Source organism: Scedosporium apiospermum, assembly GCF_000732125.1.
Source record: "Scedosporium apiospermum strain IHEM 14462 chromosome Unknown SEQ_SAPIO_0121, whole genome shotgun sequence".
NCBI classification, from domain to species: Eukaryota; Fungi; Ascomycota; class Sordariomycetes; order Microascales; family Microascaceae; genus Scedosporium; species Scedosporium apiospermum.
The window spans coordinates 870,843-897,018 of record NW_015971822.1 but is presented as its reverse complement, the minus strand read 5'-3'; the positions used below and the strand labels follow the sequence as shown (position 1 = coordinate 897,018).

General features: G+C 51.2%; 5 protein-coding genes and 2 pseudogenes across 5 annotated transcripts; 3 read left to right on the top strand and 4 right to left on the bottom strand.

Annotated features, from left to right (window-relative positions):
* Positions 1-1,961: 1,961 nt before the first annotated feature.
* SAPIO_CDS8319 (ABC transporter) lies at positions 1,962-7,381 on the top strand (the record flags this gene model as incomplete). The annotated part of the gene is made up of 2 exons (XM_016789978.1): positions 1,962-2,035; positions 2,269-7,381. 2 exons carry the CDS (start codon positions 1,962-1,964, stop codon positions 7,379-7,381), a joined length of 5,187 nt encoding a protein of 1,728 aa, XP_016640241.1.
* Positions 7,382-8,821: 1,440 nt separating this feature from the next.
* On the bottom strand, positions 8,822-9,346 carry SAPIO_CDS8318 (annotated as a pseudogene; the record flags this gene model as incomplete).
* A 7,233-nt stretch (positions 9,347-16,579) lies between these two features.
* SAPIO_CDS8317 (uncharacterized protein) lies at positions 16,580-16,992 on the top strand (the record flags this gene model as incomplete). Its single annotated transcript, XM_016789977.1, has 2 exons — positions 16,580-16,582; positions 16,687-16,992. 2 exons carry the CDS (start codon positions 16,580-16,582, stop codon positions 16,990-16,992), a joined length of 309 nt encoding a protein of 102 aa, XP_016640240.1.
* Positions 16,993-17,372: 380 nt separating this feature from the next.
* On the bottom strand, positions 17,373-18,131 carry SAPIO_CDS8316 (Transporter particle component; the record flags this gene model as incomplete). Its single annotated transcript, XM_016789976.1, has 2 exons — positions 17,373-17,826; positions 17,929-18,131. 2 exons carry the CDS (start codon positions 18,129-18,131, stop codon positions 17,373-17,375), a joined length of 657 nt encoding a protein of 218 aa, XP_016640239.1.
* A 468-nt stretch (positions 18,132-18,599) lies between these two features.
* On the bottom strand, positions 18,600-19,785 carry SAPIO_CDS8315 (Uncharacterized protein; the record flags this gene model as incomplete). The annotated part of the gene is made up of 2 exons (XM_016789975.1): positions 18,600-19,060; positions 19,149-19,785. The coding sequence occupies 2 exons, from the start codon at positions 19,783-19,785 to the stop codon at positions 18,600-18,602; spliced, it is 1,098 nt and encodes a 365-aa protein (XP_016640238.1).
* A 744-nt stretch (positions 19,786-20,529) lies between these two features.
* Positions 20,530-20,823, top strand: SAPIO_CDS8314 (uncharacterized protein; the record flags this gene model as incomplete). Its single annotated transcript, XM_016789974.1, has 2 exons — positions 20,530-20,704; positions 20,798-20,823. 2 exons carry the CDS (start codon positions 20,530-20,532, stop codon positions 20,821-20,823), a joined length of 201 nt encoding a protein of 66 aa, XP_016640237.1.
* A 410-nt stretch (positions 20,824-21,233) lies between these two features.
* SAPIO_CDS8313 lies at positions 21,234-22,670 on the bottom strand (annotated as a pseudogene; the record flags this gene model as incomplete).
* Between the last annotated feature and the right edge of the window lie 3,506 nt (positions 22,671-26,176).

Here is a 26,176-nt window from a genome sequence, read left to right as displayed (position 1 = left end):
GGGTGTTGGAAGTGCGGTGTGCGACGCTTCCCCGTCCCATTGATATTCGCCGATATTACCCCTCCCCACCGATCTCGGGGCTCTGCGGTGTTAGATGGTCTAATACCTACGAAGTACATTAATAAACTGCAAAGGAAACAATACAGGATAGGCCTGGGGCATCACGCCTGGAGACCGACAACATTGGAAGGGGAACAAGTTTATTTGATATGCGTACCTGTCCATTATGATAGTGTCGATGCTTCGGAAACAAAGCCGTACACTACATTTCTTGGTTTGGGACTATATTAATGTATTGTAGGCCTGGTGGACTCGATTCGGATGAGCAAAGCAAAAGTACTCGCCGTTGTGTGGGTCACGGTTTACAAATTGTACCTCCATCTTCGATATTAGTGTGCAATTGCACTACACTAATATAGAGGATAGCTAGGCAGATGAAGGAGAGTAATGACTTGCGTGAGTACAATGCTGGCGTGCTCATGTCTTCTTCCGTCGTGTACTTCATATGTACGTTTGAAGCGTACTCGTATTCCCCACTTCTCTCCACTCGCCTCCACCCAAGCTGCCTCCACCAGAGCTTCCCTGCCAGGCGTTCAGATGTACCCCAAATGTAGGAAGTAGCGGAGTGCAATAATGTACGTGCTTCATGTATCAATTGATCAACCCATGTACATACCCGGCAAGAGCTTCAATTCCTATCTCCACTACTACACACCTCCAGATGTCCAGAGTCTTGTCCACTTGCATCGTTGGACGAAAGTCCTTCGCTTGTTTCCTTGTTTGATCGATGATATTACCACATGCCCCACTTGAAGCACTAGCCGCACGTTTCCAGCATCTGATTCTGCGGAAATCTGCACGCTAGTGGATTTTACCCAGACCACACACACATACGAAGTGGTGTACGCTTCGCATAGCTCAGGGATTAGGAATGCTCGAGGTGCATCAAGCACTGCTGTAACGGCGAGCGAGCTCCATTGAAGTTCAAGTTCTCGACGACTGATCTTATTTTCAGACCCATCGTCGGCGAACTGAGTAATACGCGATAGTGATACCAAGACTCGCCTCCCGGCGGATCGGTTCGGGCTCAGGCTAGCCGCCAGACACTCCTTCCTCTTGTGCTGCCATTGAGACAAAGAGACGAGGAGACGAGGAAAGAGCAACCCCCAGAAATTCCCAGTCTTCAAATGTCATCATCCGCCAAAATCTCCGACGCGTAAAACAGGAAGGTGGCCCACCCTCGTTCATCCGTCATCCAAGTCCCAAGCCCATTGTCGCTCTCCGGCTTCTCGTCCGAGGGCCTTTTTCACTTCCTTCCCTCCCCGTTCTTCTAATTGCAACTTCCCTCTCCGCCTTTTCTTTACAAATCACTACTCTTCTTTTCCCTTATTCTTCCTTGCCACTTCAACTTCTTCCCGTCTTTCTTCTTATTTCCCCCCTCGTCTCCTTTCGCTCTGTCTCCTATCTTCATCACCCCTAAGAGGTGTATGCGGTATCGGACGGTATTCTGTGGTGGATATTGTTATTGGCCTCGAATAAGATCAAGATCGAGATCTGATCGCATATTGATCAGTCCCCACATAAAGGCTACACAGTAGCTACTATGCTGGCTGTGGTTCGCTCGCTCTTACGTGGGAATCCCGTCACCAATTCACAACCGCAGGGGTCTTTTTAGTCGGCCCCAAATTTTACCAATTGACCAGACCTTTATTAGCCTCACCCCATTGATTTCTTCCCATCTTCCATCATTTTTATTTTTCTTTTCCACCACACTCTGCGAACCGACCAGGCTTTCGCTTCCCTGTCCAGTCTGCGCCGCCCTTGTGGCCTTCGAATCGAGAAACCCGAAAATCCCTTCGACAGAATAGAAGAACGAAGGAGGATAAAGAGAACAGTAGAGGGAACCACCTCGCAAAGTTTAACCCGCCCACCTCTGTGTGCGTGGTGTGGTCTCTGGAAACATGACGGGCAATTATGCACAATGTCAATGGCCGATATGGCGCATTGATGACCTGTCGCCGTGCTTCAAGAATCAGTGAGTATCTTCCGAGTTCCCGCGCCAGTGGTGTCTATTCTTCACTCTCGAGTCTCCAGTCGCCGTTCTCCACGTCATTATCACTCCGCCCTGAGCTCGGATGTCGGCTGCTGGCGATGTGGGGGAGTGCTGTTTGTTTGCCCTCAGCAAACAATCCCTGCATCCATCCATTGAGCTGCCTCCCGTCTCGTTTTCTGCCGGCACAAGGCATTGTGCTAACATTCTGCCAACAGCTACCTAAAAGTTCTAATACCCCTGACCGTAGTAGTCTTATCTCTCTTCCAGATCTTCTCCCACAATATTCGACAAGCCCTCAAATCGAGACGAAGCGACGGATACCAGTCCCTAGCCGAGACCCACCCGAATACTGCTGAGGAGCACACTGCGCTTCCTCCGGACGAGGATGTTGGTTCTGAAGAGGAAGATGACGATGACGATCTTGAGATCAACGGGGGCCGTCTTGCCCTCGTCAAGACCACCACAAAGGGCTCCATCGTCCAGGCCGATATCCCACCTGCCGAGCGCTTGTCTGTCGTAATCGAGGTCCTCGCTATCGCCGGTCTCATTGCCATTAACTCCGTCTTTCTTCTCTCGGGTGCAGCTGGTGCGGATACTCGCATCGGTTCCATCGCCGGCATCGTCTTGTGGCTCTATGTTCTCATCCTCGCAAGCTTGCGCCTTTTCCTTGGAAACACCAAGTGGCGTGTTCCCAGACTATGGAACCATACTGCAACCATCTATTCCATTCAATGGCTCTTGTCAATCGTCTTCTTTCGATCCGCTTTCATCCACCCGGCTTCGCAGCTGTCCCAGATCCTCACTTTTGTCGAATTTGGCCTCACCTCGCTTCTCTTCGTCATGACCATCACCACTCGCAAGGGTAACAAGACTGTCCTTTTAGAATGGGAGAACGGAATTGAACCCTCGCGAGAGCCTCTCGCCTCGCTGTTCTCCCTCGCCACCTTTACTTGGGTTGACCCGATCATCTGGAACGGTTTCAAGAACACCACTGAAATGTCCATGGTTTGGAACCTTCTTCCCAAGGACAAGGCCGCCGCTGTTCTTGCCGATTACCGCACCATGAAGAGGACCGGCTCGCTTGCAGTACATCTTCTCAAATACTTCAAGGGCCCCCTCATCTACCAGTCGTTCATGGCCGCCATTTCCGGCGCGCTCACTTTCGCCCCGACACTACTTCTCAAGGCCATCCTTCAGTATGTCGAGAACCCCGACATCGCCCCCATCAATGTCCTCTGGCTATACGTCATTCTCCTGCCCCTGGTCGATGTTGTGCGCTCCATTGCCGATGGCGTTGCCCTCTGGGTTGGCCGCAAGATTTGCATCCGCATTCGCGCCATCATTGTCGGGGAAATTTATGCCAAGGCTCTACGTCGCAAGGCAGCAACTACCAAACACTCCGTTCTGGGAGAGGAAAAGAAACAGAAGAAGGCCGACGACTCGGCCGACGAGGACACCGGCGTCATTGCCAAGGCAAAGCGTGCCCTGGGTCTGAAAAAGAAGAAGAAGGACAGCAACACAGCCAATGGCAACGCATCCGGTGAAAGTAGAGACGATAAGAATGATGAGAAGGATTCATCCGATGAGCAGGCTAACCTCGGTACAATCATCAACCTCATGTCCGTAGACAGTTTCAAGATTGCCGATATCACCGCCTATCTCCATTTCCTCTGCGCCATGGCCCCTGTCCAGCTCATTTTGGCCGTGGTGCTTCTCTGGCAAGTCATGGGCCTTAGTTCCATCCCCGGTCTTATTGTCATGGTTATTCTCCTCCCCGTCAATTACCTCTTCGCTCGCGGCTTCGCCACGACCTCCAAGAAGATTCTCAGCGCCACCGACAAGCGCATGAACATTACCAACGAGGTCCTCCAAAACATTCGAATCATCAAATTTTTCGCTTGGGAGTCGCGCTTCAGCACCATAGTCGATGAGAAACGTGCCGTTGAGCTCAAGGCCCTCCGCTCGAGGTACGTGCTGTGGGCATGCGCCGTGGCGGTTTGGAATTCTGTCCCCATTCTCATCACGTTCTTTTCTTTCCTCGTCTACACCATGATCGAGAAGAAGCCGCTGTACCCTTCCGTCGCCTTCACTGCCATTTCTCTCTTCATGCTTCTCCGAGTCCCTCTCGACCAGTTTGGCGACATGATTGCCCACGTGCAGGAAACCAAGGTCTCTCTCGACCGTGTGGAGGAGTTCCTCACCGAGGCCGAGACCGAAAAGTACGAGCAGCTCGGCACCGATAATGTTGACGAGGAAGGAAACAAGACTATCGGCTTTAGGGATGCCACGTTCATCTGGGGAGGCAAGAACGAGGTCAACGATGATGGGTCGCAAGCCTTCCAGCTTCTCGATCTCGATGTGAAGTTCGAAATCGGCAAGCTGAACCTTATCTCCGGCCCTACGGGAGCCGGAAAGTCATCGATGCTCATGGCCCTGCTCGGAGAGATGACCCTCGTGGACGGCCGTGTGTTCTGTCCTGGAGGCAAGAGTCGTGAGGAGGTGCGGCCCGACCCCGAGACCGGACTTGCAGATACCATTGCGTACGCGGCCCAGTCCCCGTGGCTCGTCAACGCCAACATCAAGGACAACATTCTCTTCTCCGCACCATTCGACGAGCAGAGGTACAAGGATGTCATTGTTGCCTGCGCGCTTGAGCACGATCTGGAAATCCTGGACGAGGGCGATCAGACGCTTGTTGGTGAGAAGGGTATCTCGCTCTCCGGTGGTCAAAAGCAGCGCATCTCGTTGGCCCGCGCTCTCTACTCCAACTCCCAGCACGTCCTTCTCGACGACTGTCTCAGCGCTGTTGATTCTCACACAGCCAAGTGGATCTTCCGCAATTGTATCACCGGTCCTCTAATGAAGGGCCGCACTTGTGTTCTTGTTACCCACAACATCCAACTCTGTGCTCCCGCCGCCGACTTTATCGTTGTTCTCGACAACGGTCGTATCACTGTCCAAGGTTCTGCGAAGGACGTCATCACATCCGGTGCGCTCGGTGAAGACATTCAGAAGACTAGTTCCTCTTCGCCAACCACGTCGCACATGCCTTCCCGAGTACCTTCTAGCGTTGGTGAGGAGAGTAACGAGACTGCGGTTGACAATATCGGAGGAGTTAGCGCAATAAAGCCGGACACCGACAAGAAGAAGGACAAGAAGGAAAAGAAGAAGGACGCCATGGCCGAGAAGAAGGCCGAGGGATCCGTCCAGTGGCCGGTCCTGAGCCTCTACTTGCGCTCCATGGGTCCTTGGTGGTTCTGGGTCATCGCGCTCTTCGTGTTCGGCATCCAGCAGATGAGTGCAGTCGTCACCAACTTCTGGGTCAGAGAATGGAGCAACCAGTACAATGTCGAGGGTGGAGCGGATGCATCTGGATCTTTCTATGCGTCGTCCTTCTCTCTGAAGCCCCAGGAAGCTTCGTCGGGCGCTTTGTCGATCAACTCTGCCCACGCTGCCGTTTCTTCGTGGATCCAGAAGGCCAACTCCGTCACGCTGCTCTCCATGGTCGCTCCCGAAGTCGACGCTGTCTACTACATCACCGTTCTCGCCCTGATCGGCATCGCTGGTGCGGTAGCCGCTTTCATCCGAGACGTTTGGATCTTCTACGGTTCTCTCACGGCTTCGCGCAAGATCCATACCGATCTGATGAATTCGGTCTCTAAGGCCAAGTTGAAGTTTTTCGATGTCACGCCTTTGGGCCAGCTCATGAACCGATTCAGCAAGGACCTCGAGGCCGTCGATCAGGAGATCGCTCCTATCGCTATCAGCGTTTTGTCTTGCGCCCTAGGTATTATTATTACCATTATCGTCATTTCCGTGATTACCCCTCTCTTCCTTATCGCCGGTGTCTTCATCACCCTGGCATTCTGGTTCGTAGGAGCTCTGTACCTCAATACGTCTCGCGACCTCAAGCGTCTAGAATCGGTGCAGCGAAGCCCATTGTTCCAGCAATTCGGCGAGACCCTGACCGGTATGACGACCATCCGTGCCTACGGGGAAGAGCGACGATTCATCAGGGAGAATCTTGCCAAGATCAACACGCAGTCCCGTCCGTTCATCTACCTCTGGGCCTGTAACAGATGGCTGGCATTCAGGTGTGATATGCTCGGCGACCTCGTCTCGTTCTTTGCTGGTGTGTTTGTGATTCTCAGCCTCGGTAAAATCGATCCCGGTGCGGCAGGTATCTCCTTGAGTTACGCTATTTCCTTTACCGAGAACATCCTGTGGCTCGTCCGTCTCTACGCCATGAACGAACAGAACATGAACTCAGTCGAGCGTATCAAGGAATACCTCGAGGTTGAGCAGGAGGCGGATGCCATTATCGAAGACAACCGACCCCCCAAGGGCTGGCCGAGTGAGGGCTCCGTTGAGTTCATTAACTACACCACGAGGTACCGAGAGGAACTCGACCCCGTGCTGCGCAATGTATCGTTCAAGATTAAGCCCCGTCAGAAGGTAGGCATTGTCGGACGAACTGGTGCCGGAAAGAGTTCGCTTGCACTTGCCATCTTCCGTGCCCTCGAGGCCGAGAACGGCAGAATTGTGATCGACGGTGTGGACATCGGTCGCATCGGTCTCCAAGACCTCCGTCAAGCGATCACCATTGTGCCGCAGGATCCCACGCTCTTTATGGGCACCCTCCGCAGCAACCTCGACCCCTTCCACGCCTTCACAGATGAGGAGATATTTGACGCTCTTCGCCGAGTCCACTTGATTGGGTCAGATTCCCCGCCCACTACTCCTGCTCCCAGGAGTAGCCTCCTTCTCCCCGATACGCCGACGATTGTCGCTCCCAACGACGATGATGATGACGAGACGGTGAGTGCGAACGGAACGGCCAACAAGACGGCCATCAGTGGAGCCACCACGCCTACGCTTGCCACAAACAAGAACATCTTTCTCGACCTCTCCTCGCAGGTTACCGAGTCTGGAAACAACCTCTCGCAGGGTCAGCGCCAGCTGCTCTGCCTCGCCCGCGCCATGCTCCGGCATCCCAACGTGCTTGTGATGGATGAGGCTACGGCGTCCATCGACTACGCCACGGACTCGAAGATCCAGAAGACGATCCGCGAGCTCACGAGCACCATCATCACCATTGCTCATCGTCTGCAGACCATTGTGGATTACGACATGGTTCTCGTGCTCGACAAGGGTGAGGTCGTGGAATACGCCCACCCTTACGAGCTCCTGCAGAAGGAGAAGGGATCGTTCAAGGCCATGTGCGAGACGAGTGGGGAGTACGACCTTCTTCTGAAGGCGGCCAAGAAGGCGTGGCAAGGCGGAGAACTGATTGACGTGGAAGAGGACGATGATGGCCAGACTAGGTGAAGGAAGAGTAAACAAGGGCGGGGAAGACAAAAAAAAAAGTGTGAGAAATACCGAGGATGCATTTGTTTCGAGGTTGTATTGGGATTTGGATGCAGAAATAAAAGCTCCGACTCAGCGCAGAAAGGAATCATTGATGGCGTTTTAGGCGACTTGGTTTAGATTTTTCTTGTTTTCAACTTTGGAATGCACACACGGCACACAAAGTTTTGTGTCCTTTTGGCATCTCTATTACTATTTATCCTCACCTCTGGTGGTGTTCCGAGTTTAGTGATGTCTGAGTTGAAATCGCACATATTCTGCCATGAAGTTGTAGATGATGAGGGCCAAAGGAAACTGAGGAATCAGAGCAATTTAACCCTCCGAATAGCTCCGGTCAAGTCGACTTGACAAGCACAATATCCAAACTGACGACCTTGATCATCACATAGAACATTCTTTTGCAAAGAAGAGAAAAAAAGAAAGCCAACCCAAAGAGGCTTGCGTCGCTGCTACACTAGTGCTTCCACATCTTTCGGGCACAGAGCACCGCCTCTGCGCCCAGGAACTTAAAACGGAAATAACAGAAAAAAAACATGCCTTTGAGATCAATCGAAATGCAAGCACAAGGAAAGTGTATTTCATTGTTCCGTCAATCGTTCTTTAGTTTATATCTGGCGGCTTCAAACCCCTATAAGAAACGCTATGCCAGTCTTCGAAAACTAAAACATTCTTCAAGATGCCGAAAGAGCAGTGTTTTTGTTCAGGTACCAATGGTATTCCAACAGCCATCGTCGTACGAAGGTACAGGAAACCGACATTCTCATCCTGACAAGTAGTGGCCAGAGTACAGTATTATGGAAAGCAAGGCGCAGAGCACGAAACAAGAAGGGACCGACACTTCTCAAGGCCTAGTGAGGCCCGTGTGAACATGAAATAATAGTTTCATTCGCTTTATTTTGCTTAAGCGGGCGTGATAAAAGGACCAACCAATGAGTGAACTAGCGCCTACACAAATCCCATGTCCAACAAGGTCACGCTTTCAAGAATGAAACTCCCAAACTCCGTCATTATGCTTATAAGGTGTAATCCCGTTTTAGTGGAGAACGAAGGGAAGAAGTTGGTGTGAGTTAAAAGAGGTATATCGGGTGAGAAAACGGGAAGTAGAGAGACCATGCTCTGCCGTCAGGCATGTCACTATCGCATAGCGTATGTTGCTTAGAGAGAGCGCCAAGGGCCAGTCGAGTGAAAGGGATGGAATAAGTCATGAGACGACGTTGACTCTAAGCCAACGTGCGGTTGGTTAATGTAGAAATCGTGATCAGGGGGGATATCCGAAAAGAAACGAAAACGTGGTCCCCGGGGTTTGGGGTTTATCGTCTACCGTCGTCTGAATCGAGGAAGAGAAACGGTCGTGGAACGTATGGAAATATGCGCCTGGAGTGGCACGACGGAATCGACAGATCAGGAATGGTCTGGAGTGCCCCAAATAGGAGCGCCCAGAGGCTTGCTGATGCCGAAACCAACACCAACGGCGATGCCAATGATGAGAAGAATGATGGCAAGCTTTACCGCAATACGGGTTCGCCTACTAAGCGAAGCCATCCACGCGCACGACCGAGCACGCTTAGCAGCCTTTTCCTTTTGCTTCCAATGGTCCCGGCCTGGCCAAATCTGGCAATCGTTCCTTGCCATCGCCGACGACTTCCGCCGAGATTCAGACTGCGTGACGGGGATAATGGCTTCGATATCGGTATCAAAAGGGTTGGATTGTTGGTATGAGAGGGGTGTGTGGGGGTCGCTATCGACGTGCACGTTGAAGCCCTTCTCGGCAGCCTCAGGCAATGTTGTCGAGGCGACACTGAGAGAGGAGTCGGACTTCTTGGGAGTAGCAACTTGGTTTGTTACCACAGTCAAGTGAGCGGCAGGAGGGCGGACGGGCGTCTCCGACTCGGCCTTTTCCTCTTCCATTATTACGGGAGGAACCATTGTGGATGTGTTGGACGCCTTCGCGTAACTAGGAGTGCCCCCATGTTAGTAGCGGCACCTTCAAAAAGCTTCAGATCTCAAGATTGCGAACAGCTGAACTGCGATCGTATGACGTACCGAGCTGAGGAAAAATAGAATGGTGTGTAGAATAATATGCACTCGGTAATGCAATTCTGTCAGTCGTAATTAAATGAGACTTGGAATTGTTGGGCAAAGGGGGTCGCGTGGTTGGGGCTCGTAGAGTAAGATTGCTCAGGACCGGATCGAGGCGAATGTTGCGACAGCGCTTGGTGCTTGACGAATCTTTAATTGCCTGTCGACACAAACACTGCTGTTTCTGTGAATGTGCGGCTCGGCAATAGGTTTGTCGGAGGAGAAGGTTTCCTCTGCTAACTTGAGGACCAAGTCTGTTGCGTCGCTTTCATAAAGAAACAAGGTGATTCAAGGACGGGTGCGGTGCGACGTCAATGTCTTGGTTGGAACTCGGGTTTCTAAGAAAAGAACAAAACTTCTCCTCGAAAGAGCAAAAATAAACGCGTAATCCGACTGAATAAATAACAATTGGTCTTGAAAAAAGAAAAAGTAAAAAGAGATCTCTCCGTCTGTTGCGTTGAGGGAGGAGGGAGATGGATTAAAGAGATAGAGATCTGATCAATAGGGATCAATAGGGGGGAGGTGATTCTGGTAAGTCGACACAGGCGCAAGAGCTTGGCAACAGCACAACTGCTACCGAAACCTCAAATAGGCAAGTCTACCTTAGATCATTCGCCATGAAGAAGGTAGCGTAATGACAACAGATAATCTAGAGGCTGCACAACTTCAAAGCAAAGAAGGACAGACAAAGATGCAGGTTGAGGATGTGCACAATGGGAAATAGACTTGAAGATGAGAGGAGAGGAGAATTAGGAAGTAGGAGGAGGACTGGTCTTGATCAAGACCTGCCACGAGGGGTCACAATAAAATGACCTTGAGGAAGGAGAGAGCAGGAGAGCAGAGCGCGGAGGAAGGTGGATATGTATTGGGCTGGGGATGCCATTAAGCTCACAGGGAAGGTATGTTGTTCGTAATGTTTAAAGTATGAAGTATGTCTACCGACCATTGCTGGGAATGCAAGGGACGAGTAATGTACTTGTACTAAACAAAAGGACTACATGTACGAAGTATTTACGAAGGGAAATGGTGAAGATCACAAGCAACTATACTCCAAAAGTACAAATTCCACGGTAGGAGCTACCTGCAAGTGGCAGGTAGTGGCGGGTACCTGGGACCGGCGCATCAGGAGCTTAATGCGATTCCAGGACGAAGTGGAAGGGAGAAGGGAAGGAAAGGGAAATGGAAATGGAAAGGGAACGCGCGAGCCATCGAAACCGCAGAGGAGATTTGAGGGTGGAGGGGGTGTGTGCAAAGGTAGTATTGGTGGCTCAACCGAAGTCGACAGGGGTGTCTGTAGGCGGTTAGCGCACACCAGAGTCCAGATCGTTGGAGCGGTCAATCAGATTGGAAGGCACAGCGCCAGGCGACACAGCATCAATCAGTCTTCAGATGCCTCAATTGATTGATGCTTCGTTTCCGGCTTTGACTTCGTACAAAGCAAACAGCGCCGGACTAGAATGTGGGCGCAATAGCGCAAAGCGCACCACACTAAAGTAGTTCAATCCTACGGTGTTCTCATGCACTGCGAAGTAAACATCAATTTGATCTATCAATTGATACAGTGGAGAATAAACTCCAACCATTCTGCATGTTGCAAGGTACACGACAGGACAGTCTCAACCCCCCGCAGATCTTTGCGCAGACGCAGGGACCTGGTACTTACTTAACGCCGAACGCTACTTTCAAAATTGCAGGAACTGCAAGCGACATTAGAAGTCTCCCTAACGAATCGGGTACATCATGACGGTAGATACGCGTACAATTGCCAAAATATCAGGAGCAAATACGATCAAGGCCCATTTATTGTTCCCATCGGCCTCACAGACGATGATTCCCTAATTTCGACCGTCTCATGGATCTTGATAAAGTCATCAAAGGCAGTCAGACCACATCCCTCGTTGCTGCCAGGCTCCGACTTTTGTCTGTCCACTTGATCATTTCGCCGAAAATGCGCTGGTTGGCTTTCCTCCTCCTCTCCTCTCTGCCCCCCTCACTGGGCTAGCGCAAGGGGGGAAACCCAGGCTGGGTCGGCGGTCTTCAGCTTCTGCTAACCCAAAAGCGACAGATTGAGTTTAATTCGCAGTGTTAGTGCCTGGCGTCGGTGGAGTTGGGACGGGAATCCTGCAGCCTGCGAAAACCATGCTCTAAACGCTGAAGCATCATTTGATGCGTCGGACTTGGCTTGCCCGATTCGGAAAAGCCTTTTCTCTTCTCTTGCGTATCACCGAACCATTAACCCTCTTTAAAGTAACACTCGCCACGGATCAAGGGCTTTGGAAAACTTGGCAGGATTGATCCTTGCGGGCCCCCCATCCGCTATTACCCTACGAAGTAAACTTCATACACTGCACACGTTACTTCGTGCGAAGCACCAATTCTCCTTGCTGGACAAGTGGGCATCCGCTACAATGGAACGCCCACCCCTTGACTTGAGCTGATGTCCTTCAGTCACCATATACGGAGTACTTCATCTTCGTACTTGAGAGATGGGCAAGAGTCGGCATCCCATCAGAAAGTTCGATATGCGCCATCAAGGGGCCCTTGTCACGATTAAACTGGGCATACCGAGTTACGAAGTAAGAGATCAGTACTCTTTTAGTCTAGCCCCGGAACTGGCTGGCGGTCTCCTAAACTGTCGTTTGCATTGATGGCATGCCACCAATGTCTGCTGAGGGGGGAAAAGATCCTTGCGTGGCCTCTCCCGCCACTTCAGTTGACCGTTCGGCATGATTCGTGGGCAGATCGACGCAAATCCCCGTCTACGAAGTATTTGGTGCAAGGTTTTTCTTTCTATCTGCCACTTTTTGCGACGCTGCGAAGCATGTAAACTACGTTTTCCGGAATATATCTGTAAAAGTCCCAAAGTTGCATCAACTAGTTCGTACTCGCGTACGGTCGCAGTGGAACGCGAACAAGCTCAGGGATCGGAAATGCGGCAACACTCATCAATCCCTTTCGTTACAGTTTATATGATCTGTGCAACTTCCTGTCTAAAATTGGGCTAGAATCGGGAGGGACGTTAAAAAGGGAGACAGACGGGCTGCGCCGTGCGCCCACCCATCATCCCAGCGGGATTCCCATTTTCATTGCTCTTGCAGCGTCCTACCTGCTTCTGCATGGAATTTGACGGTGGCTCGGAGGCCAACCCGAGCGATCATATGCAAATTATCATCTTTCACCTGAAGGGCGATTGGCTACCGCGAAGAAGGTAAAAATGCGTGGCCAGCCTTCTTCGTCGTGCACTTCTGCACCTTCGTCTAGACCGCCAACCTCTTCCCAACTGTTGATCACAGCCTCCATACCAAAACGGCACAATACCACATGCCAAGAGAAGAAGTTCAGCAAAAGGGGGACACCGACACTGACACTGGTCCATGCTTAACAGGCTTGGCAGGCTTAACAGGCCTGACCTGGATCCAGGGTTATCCCACGCGTGTGCTGCAGGTCTTTTTTTTCTCCTTGGGCTCATGCCACATTGTATGGCTTCTAACCCGAGACGGATTGATGGAATAGGAAATCCCCAACCTTGTCGTTGAAATGCCGGCGGTGGCATCAGAGATCGGTGTGCCATCAGTCTTGACATTGATTTTAATGTTCCCATGACAGGAAGTACTTTTAACGTACATCGCGTAGACGCTCACTCGGAACCGACTAATGCGCTCATAGTCGCTGAGTCTCGTGAGAAATGGCCAAACCCAGGTTTGTCGGCCTCGTCATCCTTTTAGCTCCCTTACTTTCTTTTTCAAACTGAATACAAACAAAAAGGTAGGACAGCAGTAGCGTAAGCCGAAATAGAAACAAGGTAAGAAGTAGAGCAGCAAGAATTCACAGAAGCCCAAGAGCCCTTTTTGGCTCAAAATCTAGGGGTTTGAAAACGAAAGAACCGAATCTGCTGTGAGACCATACCATCTACTATCAATCACCTCACCTGAGGCGGGGGAGTGAATATATTCTCTGTGGGGGAAACACAACCCCCAGTAGGGATGGTGTTTGTTTCTTTTCTCTCTCTTTCTCTCTCTCTCTCTCTCCCCCCTTAACTTCGAGGTATTACGCGTAGTCTTGAAAGGGCACCGCAGCGAACTGCTTACACCAAGATTGATGCAACCCGCTCCATCGAGATTCAACAACTACGTATCCCCTTCGACGAAGGAACAGAGTAGCGTCTGAATAGGGTCTAACGTCGCTCGTGGCTTCATGGAGTAACCCAAGTTTTGGGGGCAGAAAGGTCCGAAAAAGGGTGATCAATTCCCGTCTCGAATCGCTGAAACGGGAGAACGACAATAGCATTGATGTTTATTATGCTTAAAAGAGGCGAATAATGATATTGCCACAGGCTATCCCCTTGCAGGAGATGGGGCTGCCCAGAGTCTCTTTTGATATCAAACAACTTTTCAATGCCTCTCCACCCTTCCCCCAACCTACTTAGTCTCGCATTGATCTTTTCCTCAAATTAAGCCGCCACAGAACTTCCTGGACTCTTCTTTCGCAATCATTGATGGAAAGCTTCCATATGATGTGTACGTCAAAATCGAAAACAAACACGTCGAAATACCCCCCTCCCCCTTCCCTTCTAAAAGAACATGGTTTGTTGGCAACGATCCATCAGATCTTCTACCAAACGCTAAATGGCACTACGACGATGGCACTACGACGTTAGCACGCTATCAAAGAGGGGGCTACTGCTTATTGCCTGGCTCTTGTGTGAGGGCTATTAAACATAGACACTAAGCCCATCTGAGGCTCAACCCCCTTAAAGGTAGCATCCTCGTGGGAGTGCGGAGTCTTCTTCCCCTCAAACACAAATTGTAGACCACCTACGAAGCGGTGCCATTCTCGATGTGATGCGTGCATCTTCTACACTAGTGCAAAACGCACTCCGGTGGTGTTGATCCTCGTCGCCTACCGCCCGTCCTCCATTGGGTCTGAAGACCGGCTCCGCCGCGCATTGCTACGGGATGCAGCCGCTGGTTGCATGAACTTTCTCACCTTCCCGGGCGGATGGAAGCACCGCCGTGAAACCCGCGTCGGTGCCAAGTATATTGAGCCTTATTGCAGGGCTTATATTCTTGGTTCCTATCTTTAGGTTCTAAGAGTTTTGCTTTCATTAACACACCACATCCACCCATCTTCATCTTTCCAGATGTGAGAGGATAGCTTGGGAGAGGTTTTGCATGAGCAATGGAAGTGGAATGGTGAATATTACCAGCTGACCACCCTGAGCAGTCTTGAAGTCGTGGATTCGTTCCTGGGAAACACTCACGAAGCTCCAGTTATTCTATTTCCGAAAATGGAAAACCGTAACGTTTTAGCTGCAGAATCCAACTACGAAGTTGGCACTACAGTTGAAGAGCAACAAGAGTGATTGGTAACATCCTGTGGCCTAGTGTTCGGTGGTGTCGATGGCGCCTCGATGATCTAGACTCTTCGTCTTCTGAAGAGCTTGAGCGAATGAAGTTTTGTTTGCATGAGCTTTTTGTCAACTTTCCCTTTTTGTTGCTTCCGCCAGTCCCCCACATCCCTAGCCGACGCGACCAGCTGAGCTTCCCGATGTGCGTCGGCAGCCATGGTGTGCAAGCCGACAATCGGAAGTCAACACCACAAACTTGGCCTTATGATCCCGACGCATGGCTGTTCTACCCCATCACATGGATAGACGACGAGAGCTACAAGTCTTATGAGGCTTGCACATGAACTCATCACATTTCTTTTTGGTATTCTACGGTTCTTACCACTGCCTGTGTTTAGAAAGGGTTGATATGATGTGGAAATGGAATCAATGGGCGTTCATCGGCCGGTGAGAACTAGCTTATTCCACTTCGACGTCGGCCGCAGCGTTTCATGACATCTACATGGTCTCTAGAAGAAATAGCGTTACGAGGCCTTTTGAGCCCCCGGCCGAGCCATGGAATTCCCGGCATTTTTTTGCCACAGCTATGACGACGATTGATTCAAATTGTCTTGGCTTTGTCACGGGAAAAGTGAAACATCAGATCTAAGAAGCCGGCTAACATGATGTTATGAGGGCGGTAGAGGGTCCATGCTTCGATAAGGTCGAGGTAGCATGGGACGAGATGTTCTTGCCCTATTCCCCGAGTCATGGTTCGATCTAAATCCCTTGAGATCTAAGAGGCGATGATGTCAAGAGCCTTATCACGATTCTTTGTGACATCTCCGGGTGAAACCTGACGGGTCCCGGACCGGGACAGGTGTGGCCCTACGTTGGAAGTCTTCGTCCGCTTCCCAAATCTCTCGAATACCTGACATTGTACTTCTTATTTCAAGTCTGGGTTCTGAGGCCATCGGGAATGCCGATTTATAACTCCACATCTGATGCTGGATATCTTCTGGTTCTTCACTATCTTATCAAAGGCTGCTGGCATTCTATCAATTCCGAGATACTATGGATCCGAAGATGACGATCGGCCACCGCTCTTGTTCGATCATTTCGGTTCTCATAACACGGCGGCGACAGCTTTCTTGGTAATTTCCTGAGATCGAAATGAATTTTCGCTATAAATGGTCACTCAATGTAGCTATTTCTGATTGCGTTCTTCTACCCTGTATTTCCGATGATGTTGATCCAGATGGTCCAAGGACTGTCTTTTGTCGTAGGCGGTTCTTGTGAGCCAGCCGAAGACGAAGATGTTATGGGCAGACTAAATCTATGAGATGCAAGCTTGATATCCTCGAAGAAAAAAAAAAAAAAAAAAAAAAAAAAAAAAAAGGAATTATTAACTAGATTTAATAAAACAAAATTGATCCCAATGTTGTTCGCTGAGAATCTTCGGTTTACATCATTGCTCCACCGTCAAGACGGCATTGAGCTCTGAGCCCCTCCAGCTCCCAATCCGCAGTTTCAGCCCCGCTAAACACGTCGTGAATCTCCAACTTTCAACCTTCAACTCTGACTGTCAACAAACGAGGTCTTCAGAATACTCCTAGTCTGGCATTACACCGCGGCACGTTTGCACACAGTATTGCCGAAAGAATACACCGAATACCTGGGTGACTATACCTTTAGCCCCGCGAAAAGATTGTAACAGCAAGACCAAGAGCTGTCGCGGCCCCCTACCCTCCGCCATGGTAAGCTTCCCGTCCAGACTTGCAACTCGCAACCCGGCAATAAACTAGAGCCACCATCTCTCGATACGGTGGGTAATCTCAGACCCTCTAACCCTAGCCTTTAGAACAAAGACGCGACCTACACCTACGTCCACATGCATCGCCCTCGCGACGCCGACCTCTTCGAGGACTTCTGCAAAGACAGGCTTCCCAACGACGAGGTCTACGTCAAACCCGAGCACCAGCCCGTCAACCCCGAGGACGAGGATGACGTGGTGCCGGACCAGCACGCCGCTTTTGGCATCCAGAAGGCGACGCAGCGGGTGAAGGAACCGGCGTGGAGGGATCTTGGGCTGAAGGAGTTGATGGAGAGGGGTCCAAAAACTCACGGGCCTGCGGCGGCGAGCTCGGGGAGGACCTTGCCGCGGTGAAATGGATGGTGAGGCAGGCCTTGGAGCGGGCTGGACCCGATCGATGCTATGGCGGTGGAAGTTGCCTCTTGTTGTACTGGGTGCTAGAGCTACGAAGCGAACGAGGGAGAAGCGGAGGAGAGTTACGAAGAAGAAATGATGCTCTCGATAATGGCAAGAGAACGTTGTCTCGTCCACCTTATGCCCAAGAGAAACCCTGTATGACGTTACATGATTGGTAGTATCAAATATATCCATCAACTCCGCCATTATATCCTCTCCCGAAACGCCGCAAAGTATGAATGCTCAGGTTCTTCCTCCTTTCCCATGATTGCAGGTGGTGTTGGGAGATGCCTAGCTCGCCACTCGTGTGTGCAACTTTGTCCATATCTCCCCCACTTTTAGCTCTTCCCCAAGTACGCCTCCCTCTCCAACACCTCCGGCGCAAACTTAACCAAAAACACCGTCTTCCCCGGCCACATCTGCCCATCCCTACTATCACTCCCCACCGAATGAGCCCCAACCTTGGCGGGGAACCCAGCGCCGTCGCAAACGCCCTCGACGATGCCCGCCACGAAGGCCGCGCAGTTGAGCTGCGACATCTCGCGCGGCACGCTGATGTACGCGTTGACGAGGGGCTCGTTGTCGATAATCATGTACTCCTCGGGGGTCTCCGGGTTGGCCGACTTTTCGAGGCGGTCGGCTTGCCGGTTGAAGAGGTGCGTCCAGACGGATTGCTTGATGAAGTGTAGGAGGGCGATGATGGTTAGGGGGCGGAGTTGGTTGCGGGGGGGTTCGCGGTAGATGAGGAGGTCGAGGAGTTTGAGGCCGATGGGGTGGCCTTGGGCGTTGAGGCTGGCCCGGTGGTGCAAAGGTTTAGCGATTTTGAGGTTCATGGCAGGGAGGAGCTGGTAGAAGGGGGGGGGGGGAAGGACGACGAGAGGGAAACAAACTAACCGTTGCTCAAGATCCTGGATCCCTCTTACTCGTTTTTGTGCGTAGCTGACCATTTCAGAAAAGAGGTACGCAAAGCTCGCTTGGCTCAGTTCGCTCGTTTTGGTTCGGTTTAATGGCCGGTGGTAGATGGTCTTGCCGTTACTGGGATATCGGAGGCCGGACTGGTCTTTGCCGGGACCTTTGTTGGATTGTAAGCTGGCCATTGTCGCGCTTGTGGGTTCTGGTTGCTGCGATGCGCGCGACCGAGGGGGAGAGGAGGTGGTGGTGGGCGGGCGAAGAGCGAATGATGTGGATGTTCGTTGGTGGATGGTGGAGTTTTGTCAGGGTGATGATGAGGCTCTGCATTAATTCGCTGTTTGACGTGGGGAAACTGGGATCTCAAAATCTATACAGCCTTACCTAGTGAAAGCCGCAAACAACACCAATACTTCCCGACTGCAACTCAATAGACGCACACAACTCGCCTAAATTCTTAATTCTTAATATCCTGACCCGATCGATTATTATAATGTTTTAATTATTTGATTTCCGCTTTTATAGACCTATGTTCGGCGTGGGTTGCGATGACCTCGCCATGACTGCGTATTCCATCCTGAATTCCCTATTCCAGGATGTCGTATTCCATATTATGCCTAATTTCCAACCACAATTGCTCCTAAAATATACAATCATCATGCGGCAACCTTGACTTCTGCAGGTAGCGCATTCTCTTCCTTGGCCGCCTCAACCTCCTTCTCCTCGATCTTAAGGTTCTCCATCTTCAATTGCTCGGGAGCAATCTCCGCCTTCTCACTCCCTTCAGACACCGCAGCAACGGCATGGCCTGTGCTAGCACTAATGCTAGATCCTTCTCCTCCCCAAAGATAAATCTCCGACTCTCCGACAAGCTTTCCGCCAGCAATCCAGCGTTCCTTACGTTCCCTGCGCTTCTCGTCGCACAGCTTTGACAAAGCTGGCCAGTACTCCGAGTGGTCGTAGTCAAAGTCTAGCTTTCCTTGCGCCTGGTACTCGGTCCACAGTTGCTCGGCGGGTACGAATTGCGTCATGTCCTCGTTGAACTTTAGCTTCTCTCGCGTCCGGGGATCGATGAAGGGTGTGATGAGCTTGAAGAAACCCCAGACAACCCACGGCACTAAGTAAAGGCGGTTTTGATTAGATATTGCCGTGTCACGGAATTAGGCAGAGATTGTTCATATTTGAGGGGAAAAGATGTAACCTACCATTGACGATGAGAGCACGGCCCAGCCTCTCAGGGTAGTGCATCTGCAGAATATTGAGGCACTCCCTCGCCATGCTGAGGGACGGGTGTGTGTATTTCCGAGTCTTGCTTTGCTTGAAGTTGATCATCAAACACAGCATCTCCTGGCCGGCGGGCATGATATCAATGACTCTCTCCACCATGTAGACAAGATGCTCCACCTGCCTATGCGAGGGCTCTGTATTCTGCCTTCCTGGGCTGAGGTAATGGCACGGTCTTCCCTCCATATCGTAACCCAATAACGTTTGCTTCCCGGTTTCGTTCTCCGGCGAGATGTAATTGGCCGTAAGGTCGTCGGCACCAAACTCCCTCCTCCAAGCTAGAGTATCGTGCAACCTCTTCTCGGATTCCTTCTCCTCCCACTTCGTAGCGCGGAGGTATCGAATCAGGCACTCCCGCGTCAGCCACATCCGCTCATCGTCCGTGATGGGTCCGCCCTTGTTCTTTGCCGTCGCGGATTCGACCTTGATCTCCGTCCAGGCTTTCACCTGGGCGAGGAGCCAATCATATTTGGTTTGCTCGGCAGCCGTGAGCTCCGCTGGGGGAGGGATCTTGGCGGAGGCGACCGGCGAGGCAATTGGGGTCTTGACGGTCGCCATTGTATCGGGGGCTTTGCTGCTTTTCCTTTCGGTTCTCGGCGCGGTTTTTCGTACTTTGTCTCGCTCTTCGCGATTGTCCGTGTCGAGGCAATTTTTAGTTTCGTCTTCTGTTGCTTATGGGGAAAAGGATGCTCTCGAAAGGTAAAAGCAGCAAAGTCACCGTTGGCGCGCCAATTAACCTCAGTTTTCGGGTTCGGGGGTGATGCAGCTTCCGTGACGCCCGCTCGACTTTGTTGAGGCGGGTGTTGGAATCTCACACCGCTTGCCTTTTTCTTATTAGTTCCCTCGAGCCGGATGTGCAGGGATCAGCTTGGCGTCCAAAAGAAAAAGTTGGATGACTAATCTCTCTTGGAGTTAACTTTCGCGTCGGGCTTATTTTCTTGATTTCTCGAAATCTATCAGGGCACGACACGAATGTTTGTTTCCCTGTATATTACGCGTTACTTGCAGAAGGGAATAACAATTGAGACATCTTGATATTGATCGAGGAATATAAGCTCCAAGCATCCCGGTATTACTGGGCTTGGTTCGCGAATTGGTTCGGTGTAGATTCACGTGATCCCGGTGTACTCCCGCCAGGACTAGTACGTACCTTCTTATCGATTGGAACGACCAGAAATTTTTCATTTTCTCAATTCATCGATCTCGAAAATTGACCTCCCGCATCACCGATCTCCGATCCCGATCACAGCTCCCAGACAGACCTTTTGCTCGAGTTGACGGAAACTTCAAACAAGCGTCACCATGCATCTTATGTACACCCTCGACGACAATGGCAACCGCCTGTACACCCTGAAGAAGGTTGCGCACGGCCAAGTCACCAAGTCTGCTCACCCTGCGCGATTCTCCCCCGACGACAAGTGGTCCAGGCAGAGGGTCACCCTCAAGAGGCGGTTTGGCCTGCTTCTTTCTCAGCAGAGTAAGAATTCCTTTGTTTTCTGGGAGGCTGCGTGCTGGAGGAGGTTGCTAATGTCAAGCGATGCTAACGGAATTGACTTCACCTTTTTTTTAGAGGACAAGGAGAAGAGTGAGCTCTGAAGCGACGGAGAGTTTGATTTTGGGAGACGGTCTCTGACGTAAGGAATGTTCCATGGATTGGGTCTTCGATGGTGGTGGTGGCCGAGTCACGGCGAGGGTACGTGCAAAGAAAAGTGTTGGAGGCAGCCATCTGGTTGTATCGTGCCGTTCGCGGCATTCGATAGTTATACCCCAATTCTGTGGGTTTACTGTTTAGGCGTTACATGAGGCGTTGGAAAAGGGTCCTGTCTGGTCAAGCACATCGAGAATCATTGAGGAAATGGTCATTTTGCATATTTCCTATCAAAAGAAAGTATCTATGAGTGAACCCAAACTTGTTTTTTTATCCCTTCCGGTCCCCCAACGCCCCTCCATGCCGAGTCATTCACTGTTGTTGCGAGTGTGTAAGGTGAAACATAAGGGCATACCTTTTACCACTTCTTCCTGGAGTTGACGCTCCTCCCAGCACCGACTCGGATTTTATCACCACCACTCCTCCTTTCACCAGTGAGGATGCCAGGAAGATAGTCCTCGTCCATGAGGTCCCTTTGCCGAGTCCTTTGCCTCGTCTCCTTGGCTCGAACGTACTCTTTCTGGTCCTCCGCGAGGACGAGAGTCTGACCCCAGCCGTTCCTGCCACCACCTTGCACCTTGGAAGTTTTGCCGCTAGATGTGCCGTGGACGGGCTTTGGTACGCTGTAGACGTTTCCACGCTTATTGTACTGGAAATTCTTCCTTAGGTGCACTTGGAAAACGCCGTTCTCATCAGTGGAGCAGCTGGTTCTGATAAGATTGGGTTGACCGCAACGGGGGCAAAACTGCTTGGTCATATCCTTGGTGATGGCAAAGCAGCCATGGCAGCGAAGAACATATGATCTGAGTCTAGTAATGCGGAACATGCCAGAAGATAGTAGGTTTAGGTTTATCCTGAGAGCCACGTTCTGCATGGCATAATCTGTCGTGAGGATAGCAGCTTGGAGGAACTGTGGGGTGGGGTTGGAGGAGAGAGAAGAGGTCTGGTCTTTGGCGACGTGCTTTTTCAAGTTGGATGGTGTGATCCAGCCGTCACTATCATCGCTGTCCTCACCTTCATCGTCCTCGGCTCCTTCTCGCGGTTCCTCCTCCGCGGTGGCGGGCTTTTCAGCTGCCGCGGGAGGTTTGGTGTCATCCGCAACCTCTTCCAAGGTAACTTTCTCCACCAACTCCTCAACAGAGGGTTCCGGTGTTGGTTGTTGGCTCTGCACGGGCTGACTTTCAAAGGGATCGCTCGCGAGAGGTGGGTCACTCGCCTGCCCCGCCGAGGCTTCGGTAGCTTCTGGCTCTGGCATATCACCGGGAGTGAGGGTGGCGCCCTCAGCAGATGGCTTATTATTCTCCGCGGCGCTCGATTCCTGTCCGTTTAATTGCTTCTGCGCAGGGGTATTCCGAAGGCGCCCGTCTCCGCCATTCTTCTCACACTCAAGCTCGTAGGTCAGGGCTAGGAGGTGAATATCCGGAGCGCTGAGAACCTCGAGGTCACCAGTCTTTCGTGCAAATGCGGTTATGAATTTTACGCTTTCCGATTTTGGAGACCTGATCTTCAAGAATGGGCGCAGAGTCGTGTCGACACGCCGGCGAGTCTCCGCGTCCCGGATTTCCGCCAGAACGGCGGGGATGGTATATAGTTCATTCGCTTGGGCGAGAAGGGTGCTCACGGTGGGCTCGTTCTTGATTAGTGCGCCGGTATCTAGGACGAGGCAGTTGACCGTCTTTCCGTCGTTTGATGAGGATGTCGTTGCTTGGGTAGAGGCCGGGACCGCGGCCGAGGGTATAGATTCAGGCGCGGATGAGGACGGCGCCGGGCTGCCGCTAGGGGCAGTGGAAGACATTGTTCCTTACTGCAATTGCAAAATATAATGGGATCGGAGGAGAGCGACGGGGATGGTTGGGGGCCTGGGCGAGATCGACGGATTCTTTAGTTGGGAGTGTGTTGAGTCGTACCAATGAGAGGAACGGTTGGGTAGAGCGCAGGGTTAAAGAATTTCGGAGAGAGAGCGAGCACTTGGGTATGGGTGTGAGCACCTTCGTATTTGAAGGAGGGTGACGGCTTTCGAAGCCAAGAAATGAATACTATTGATGGTGGGGTATCCAAACATCGAAGGCCTGCACAAGAAAATATTGTGAAAATAGTGGGGTTGATCGATTGAAGTAGTTTACGATTAGATACCATTGGTCCGGGCGATTAGATTCCAATTGCGTGGACCCTGGCAGTGGCAGAGGGTGGCCGACACCTGCGAGCACGTGGACGGGATCGGCTCCGATTCCCCCATTCATGTTTCCACTTTCGGAAGACATCCAAGTTCGACCGCCGCACGTCATTCCCATGTCCTCTCTGCTCTGCAAACAGACGCAAGCCACCTGAGTTTTAACAAAAGGCAGTTCGGGGAGCTCAATCCGGCTCTTCAGAAGACAATATTATACGCGAAATCGCGGACCATCCTTGCCCTTCATGTTAATACTTAAGGCGAAATCCGCCTTATTCTGAGCCTGCCCCCTTGGAGCAAGCCGTCTCAACAATGACCCGCTCACTGGACTCTCCCTCGAGCGATTGAGTCGTGAAATCGATAACCTGTGCGACTTCTTGGCGAGATTGGTTTATCAACATGCTGGTGTAGGCTCATCCCTCCCTTCTCACCCTTTCTTCGGACCCGCCTCGGGACATGAGACCTCTAACCTCATCATAGTTAACAGAAGGGAATAGCCGCTCTTATGACGATCGCCAGCGGCATGTCTTTCACAACCTTTCATCTGATTGTGACCTCTTGGCATACCTCATCATATAGGTCATGTCTTAATAATCCCAAAGGAGCTCTGTGTCCTGCGTGCGTGTCCAGACACCCCTAAGTATCCAAGGTGTATGCGTCACAGCGCATGATGTGCCGAGCCCTACGAGTCATTGACAAGAGTGGCTTTACGTTGGAAGGGGAAATTCTCAGAAAAATACGCGAAATGCTTCGGTCACTGCCTTTTTGAGAGCTCGGCGACGGTGTTGGACTCAGTGACGAGCCTATAAGATCGCCGTCTACGATGGAGAGAGTCCCATGGCACGATGTGAGGGGTCAAGCATTGACTTATTGGTCCCTTTTCAGCGTTCGCCAAGTAGCTGGAATTTCCTTGGCAGTTGCAAACCTCTTCGATGCTGCTTTCCATGGTCTCCTTCTAGAGAGGGACTTCGACTCCAAGGCTATCTTGTTATCAAGCGTTACCCTTTTTGCATCCGGCATCTTGCACGGACAACGACAGCTTGGCCAAGTTCCTAATCTATACGTACGAGGGGCGCTCCAGTGGGTTTGATACTTGATTTTTACAGATGCTGAAGGCGACAGTCAAGCAGCTATTGCAGGCCAGCACCTTAAATTTTCAATGGGTGAAGGCCAATGTGCATTTTATACATCCTTGGTGATCCATCTTTCGTCATCTCACTTTACTTTTTATCCCTTGCCTCATCTGCGCATTCTTTTTCTTGCCCCTAAAACTGTAACACAAACCAAAGAAGAAGGGTATTGGAAACCTTGGAAGTGTATTTCACCGTTGCAGAGAATGCTACTCATGCATTTCCTTCGGAGTTCGACTGTGACTGGCACTAGTCTAGTTACTGCTGTCTAGTGCGTTCCTGAAACTTCTAATTTTGGCGACCTTGATTCTCCCAGATAGCAATGAAGAACTCCCTTCTAATCACAACCACCGCTCGCTGTTGGCGGAGAGGGTCATTTGATCCCACCAGAGAACCAAGTTCATCAAAGGCGACTTTGGGAATATGACTCGAGGCTGAGACAACTTAGTCGAAGTCGAGGGCCGTTCCCTTGCGCCACCCCCACATAAGAAACGCTTACCCACTTAGACCCTCGGAGTATTTTTGGTTCGGATTCGGACGGAGGATTATTGTCTTTGCTTGTTTTATGCTTCTTGACGATCCTAACTCAACGTTATATATCCCACACCTTATCCACACTGCCGATCTGTCTCGCGTTGTGTCCCTAGACCTCTTCATCCTTCCTTTCCTATCAGACTCCGTATTCCCGTCATCTATAGCCGGTCCCACTGAGGATATGGCCTTCCGAAGTCCTGACTCTCTCTTTTCATAATGTAGAGTCTGTGGGTCCGCGCCAAGCCATCTACCTCCTCCTTATCCCTAAGCCTGACAAGAACTACGCAGCTGGTCTCAGGTATTACACCTATCTCAATAATGAGGAATGTCGAACTAGCCTGCCGTTATCTGCCGGTGTCCCACGGCCAGAAAGCGACACCCGCCAGCTGTCTAAGACGTGCTGGTAACTTGGTGTATGTCTGCTATTTACTGCCGATGGAGGGAAGAACTTATGTTCTGGTCTACAGGTGTTTCTGTATTGCTGTTCTTGGACCTTTCGCCTTTCGCATCGTTCCCCCCTCCTCCGGAGCTGACACCATTGCTGTTTAATTGCTTCCCTGGATAACCGCCAATACCCCCATCGAGAAATCATAGCATTTTCCTTGGAAATGGATTATTCCCTGTATCTCCTGATTGCGAACTGCTTGCTACCGGAGAACTGTTCCGACGTGGAGTCTTATCCGTCAAATCTCACATCTCCTACAGAGCCCCTAATCACCATGGGCTTCCCATTCTCTTACTTGACTCATCTAACAGAGCGCAGCCATGTGGTAGCGGAACTTGTTGCTTCCCCGCTCCTCTCACAGATTTAGGAGCTCACTGTCAGAAATTCCTTTCCCACCCTATGCGCCAGGCGTCTTAAAACTAGCCGAGAGCTTCGGATTCACGGGCTACTGGTAGAGCCGACACTACCACTGCCCAGTGTCGCCGATGATCACTCTACGGACACACTTCATAGGGCTCCTGGGCTGTCATTGCACACTAGCCTCCCCAGCTGTCGAAAGTTACTCCGGGCTCTTGTTCAGCTCTTGGTGCTAGAGAGCACCCTGCCGTACAACGAAATTAGAGATGGGTGTAGTAGAACGATGTCTCCTTGAGAGCAGTGGCTTGCACCTCGGTAGCGCCAGCTTACTCTGCATGTTTGCAAAGCGGCCTATTCGCCAGGTTTTAAGTATATGTTGCGCGTCGTCCATCTTTTCCCGTTTTTGGCCTTGCGGCTCCATCCTACTCGTACGCCCCATATTGTCTTTCCACCACTTCTCAACCTCCATCACACTCCTGGGGATCATCAGAAACCATACGCGTCCTTTTTACTCACCCCGATCATCGCCCACCGTCCCTAAGCAGATGGAAATGACTCGATCGCTTGCTATTCGCGCCGTTTTATGCCTCGTAGATCGCAGGGGGGCCCCTATGATTGACATCATATTCATTTCTATTTACATTATGGACCCCTGTGTTTGTCTT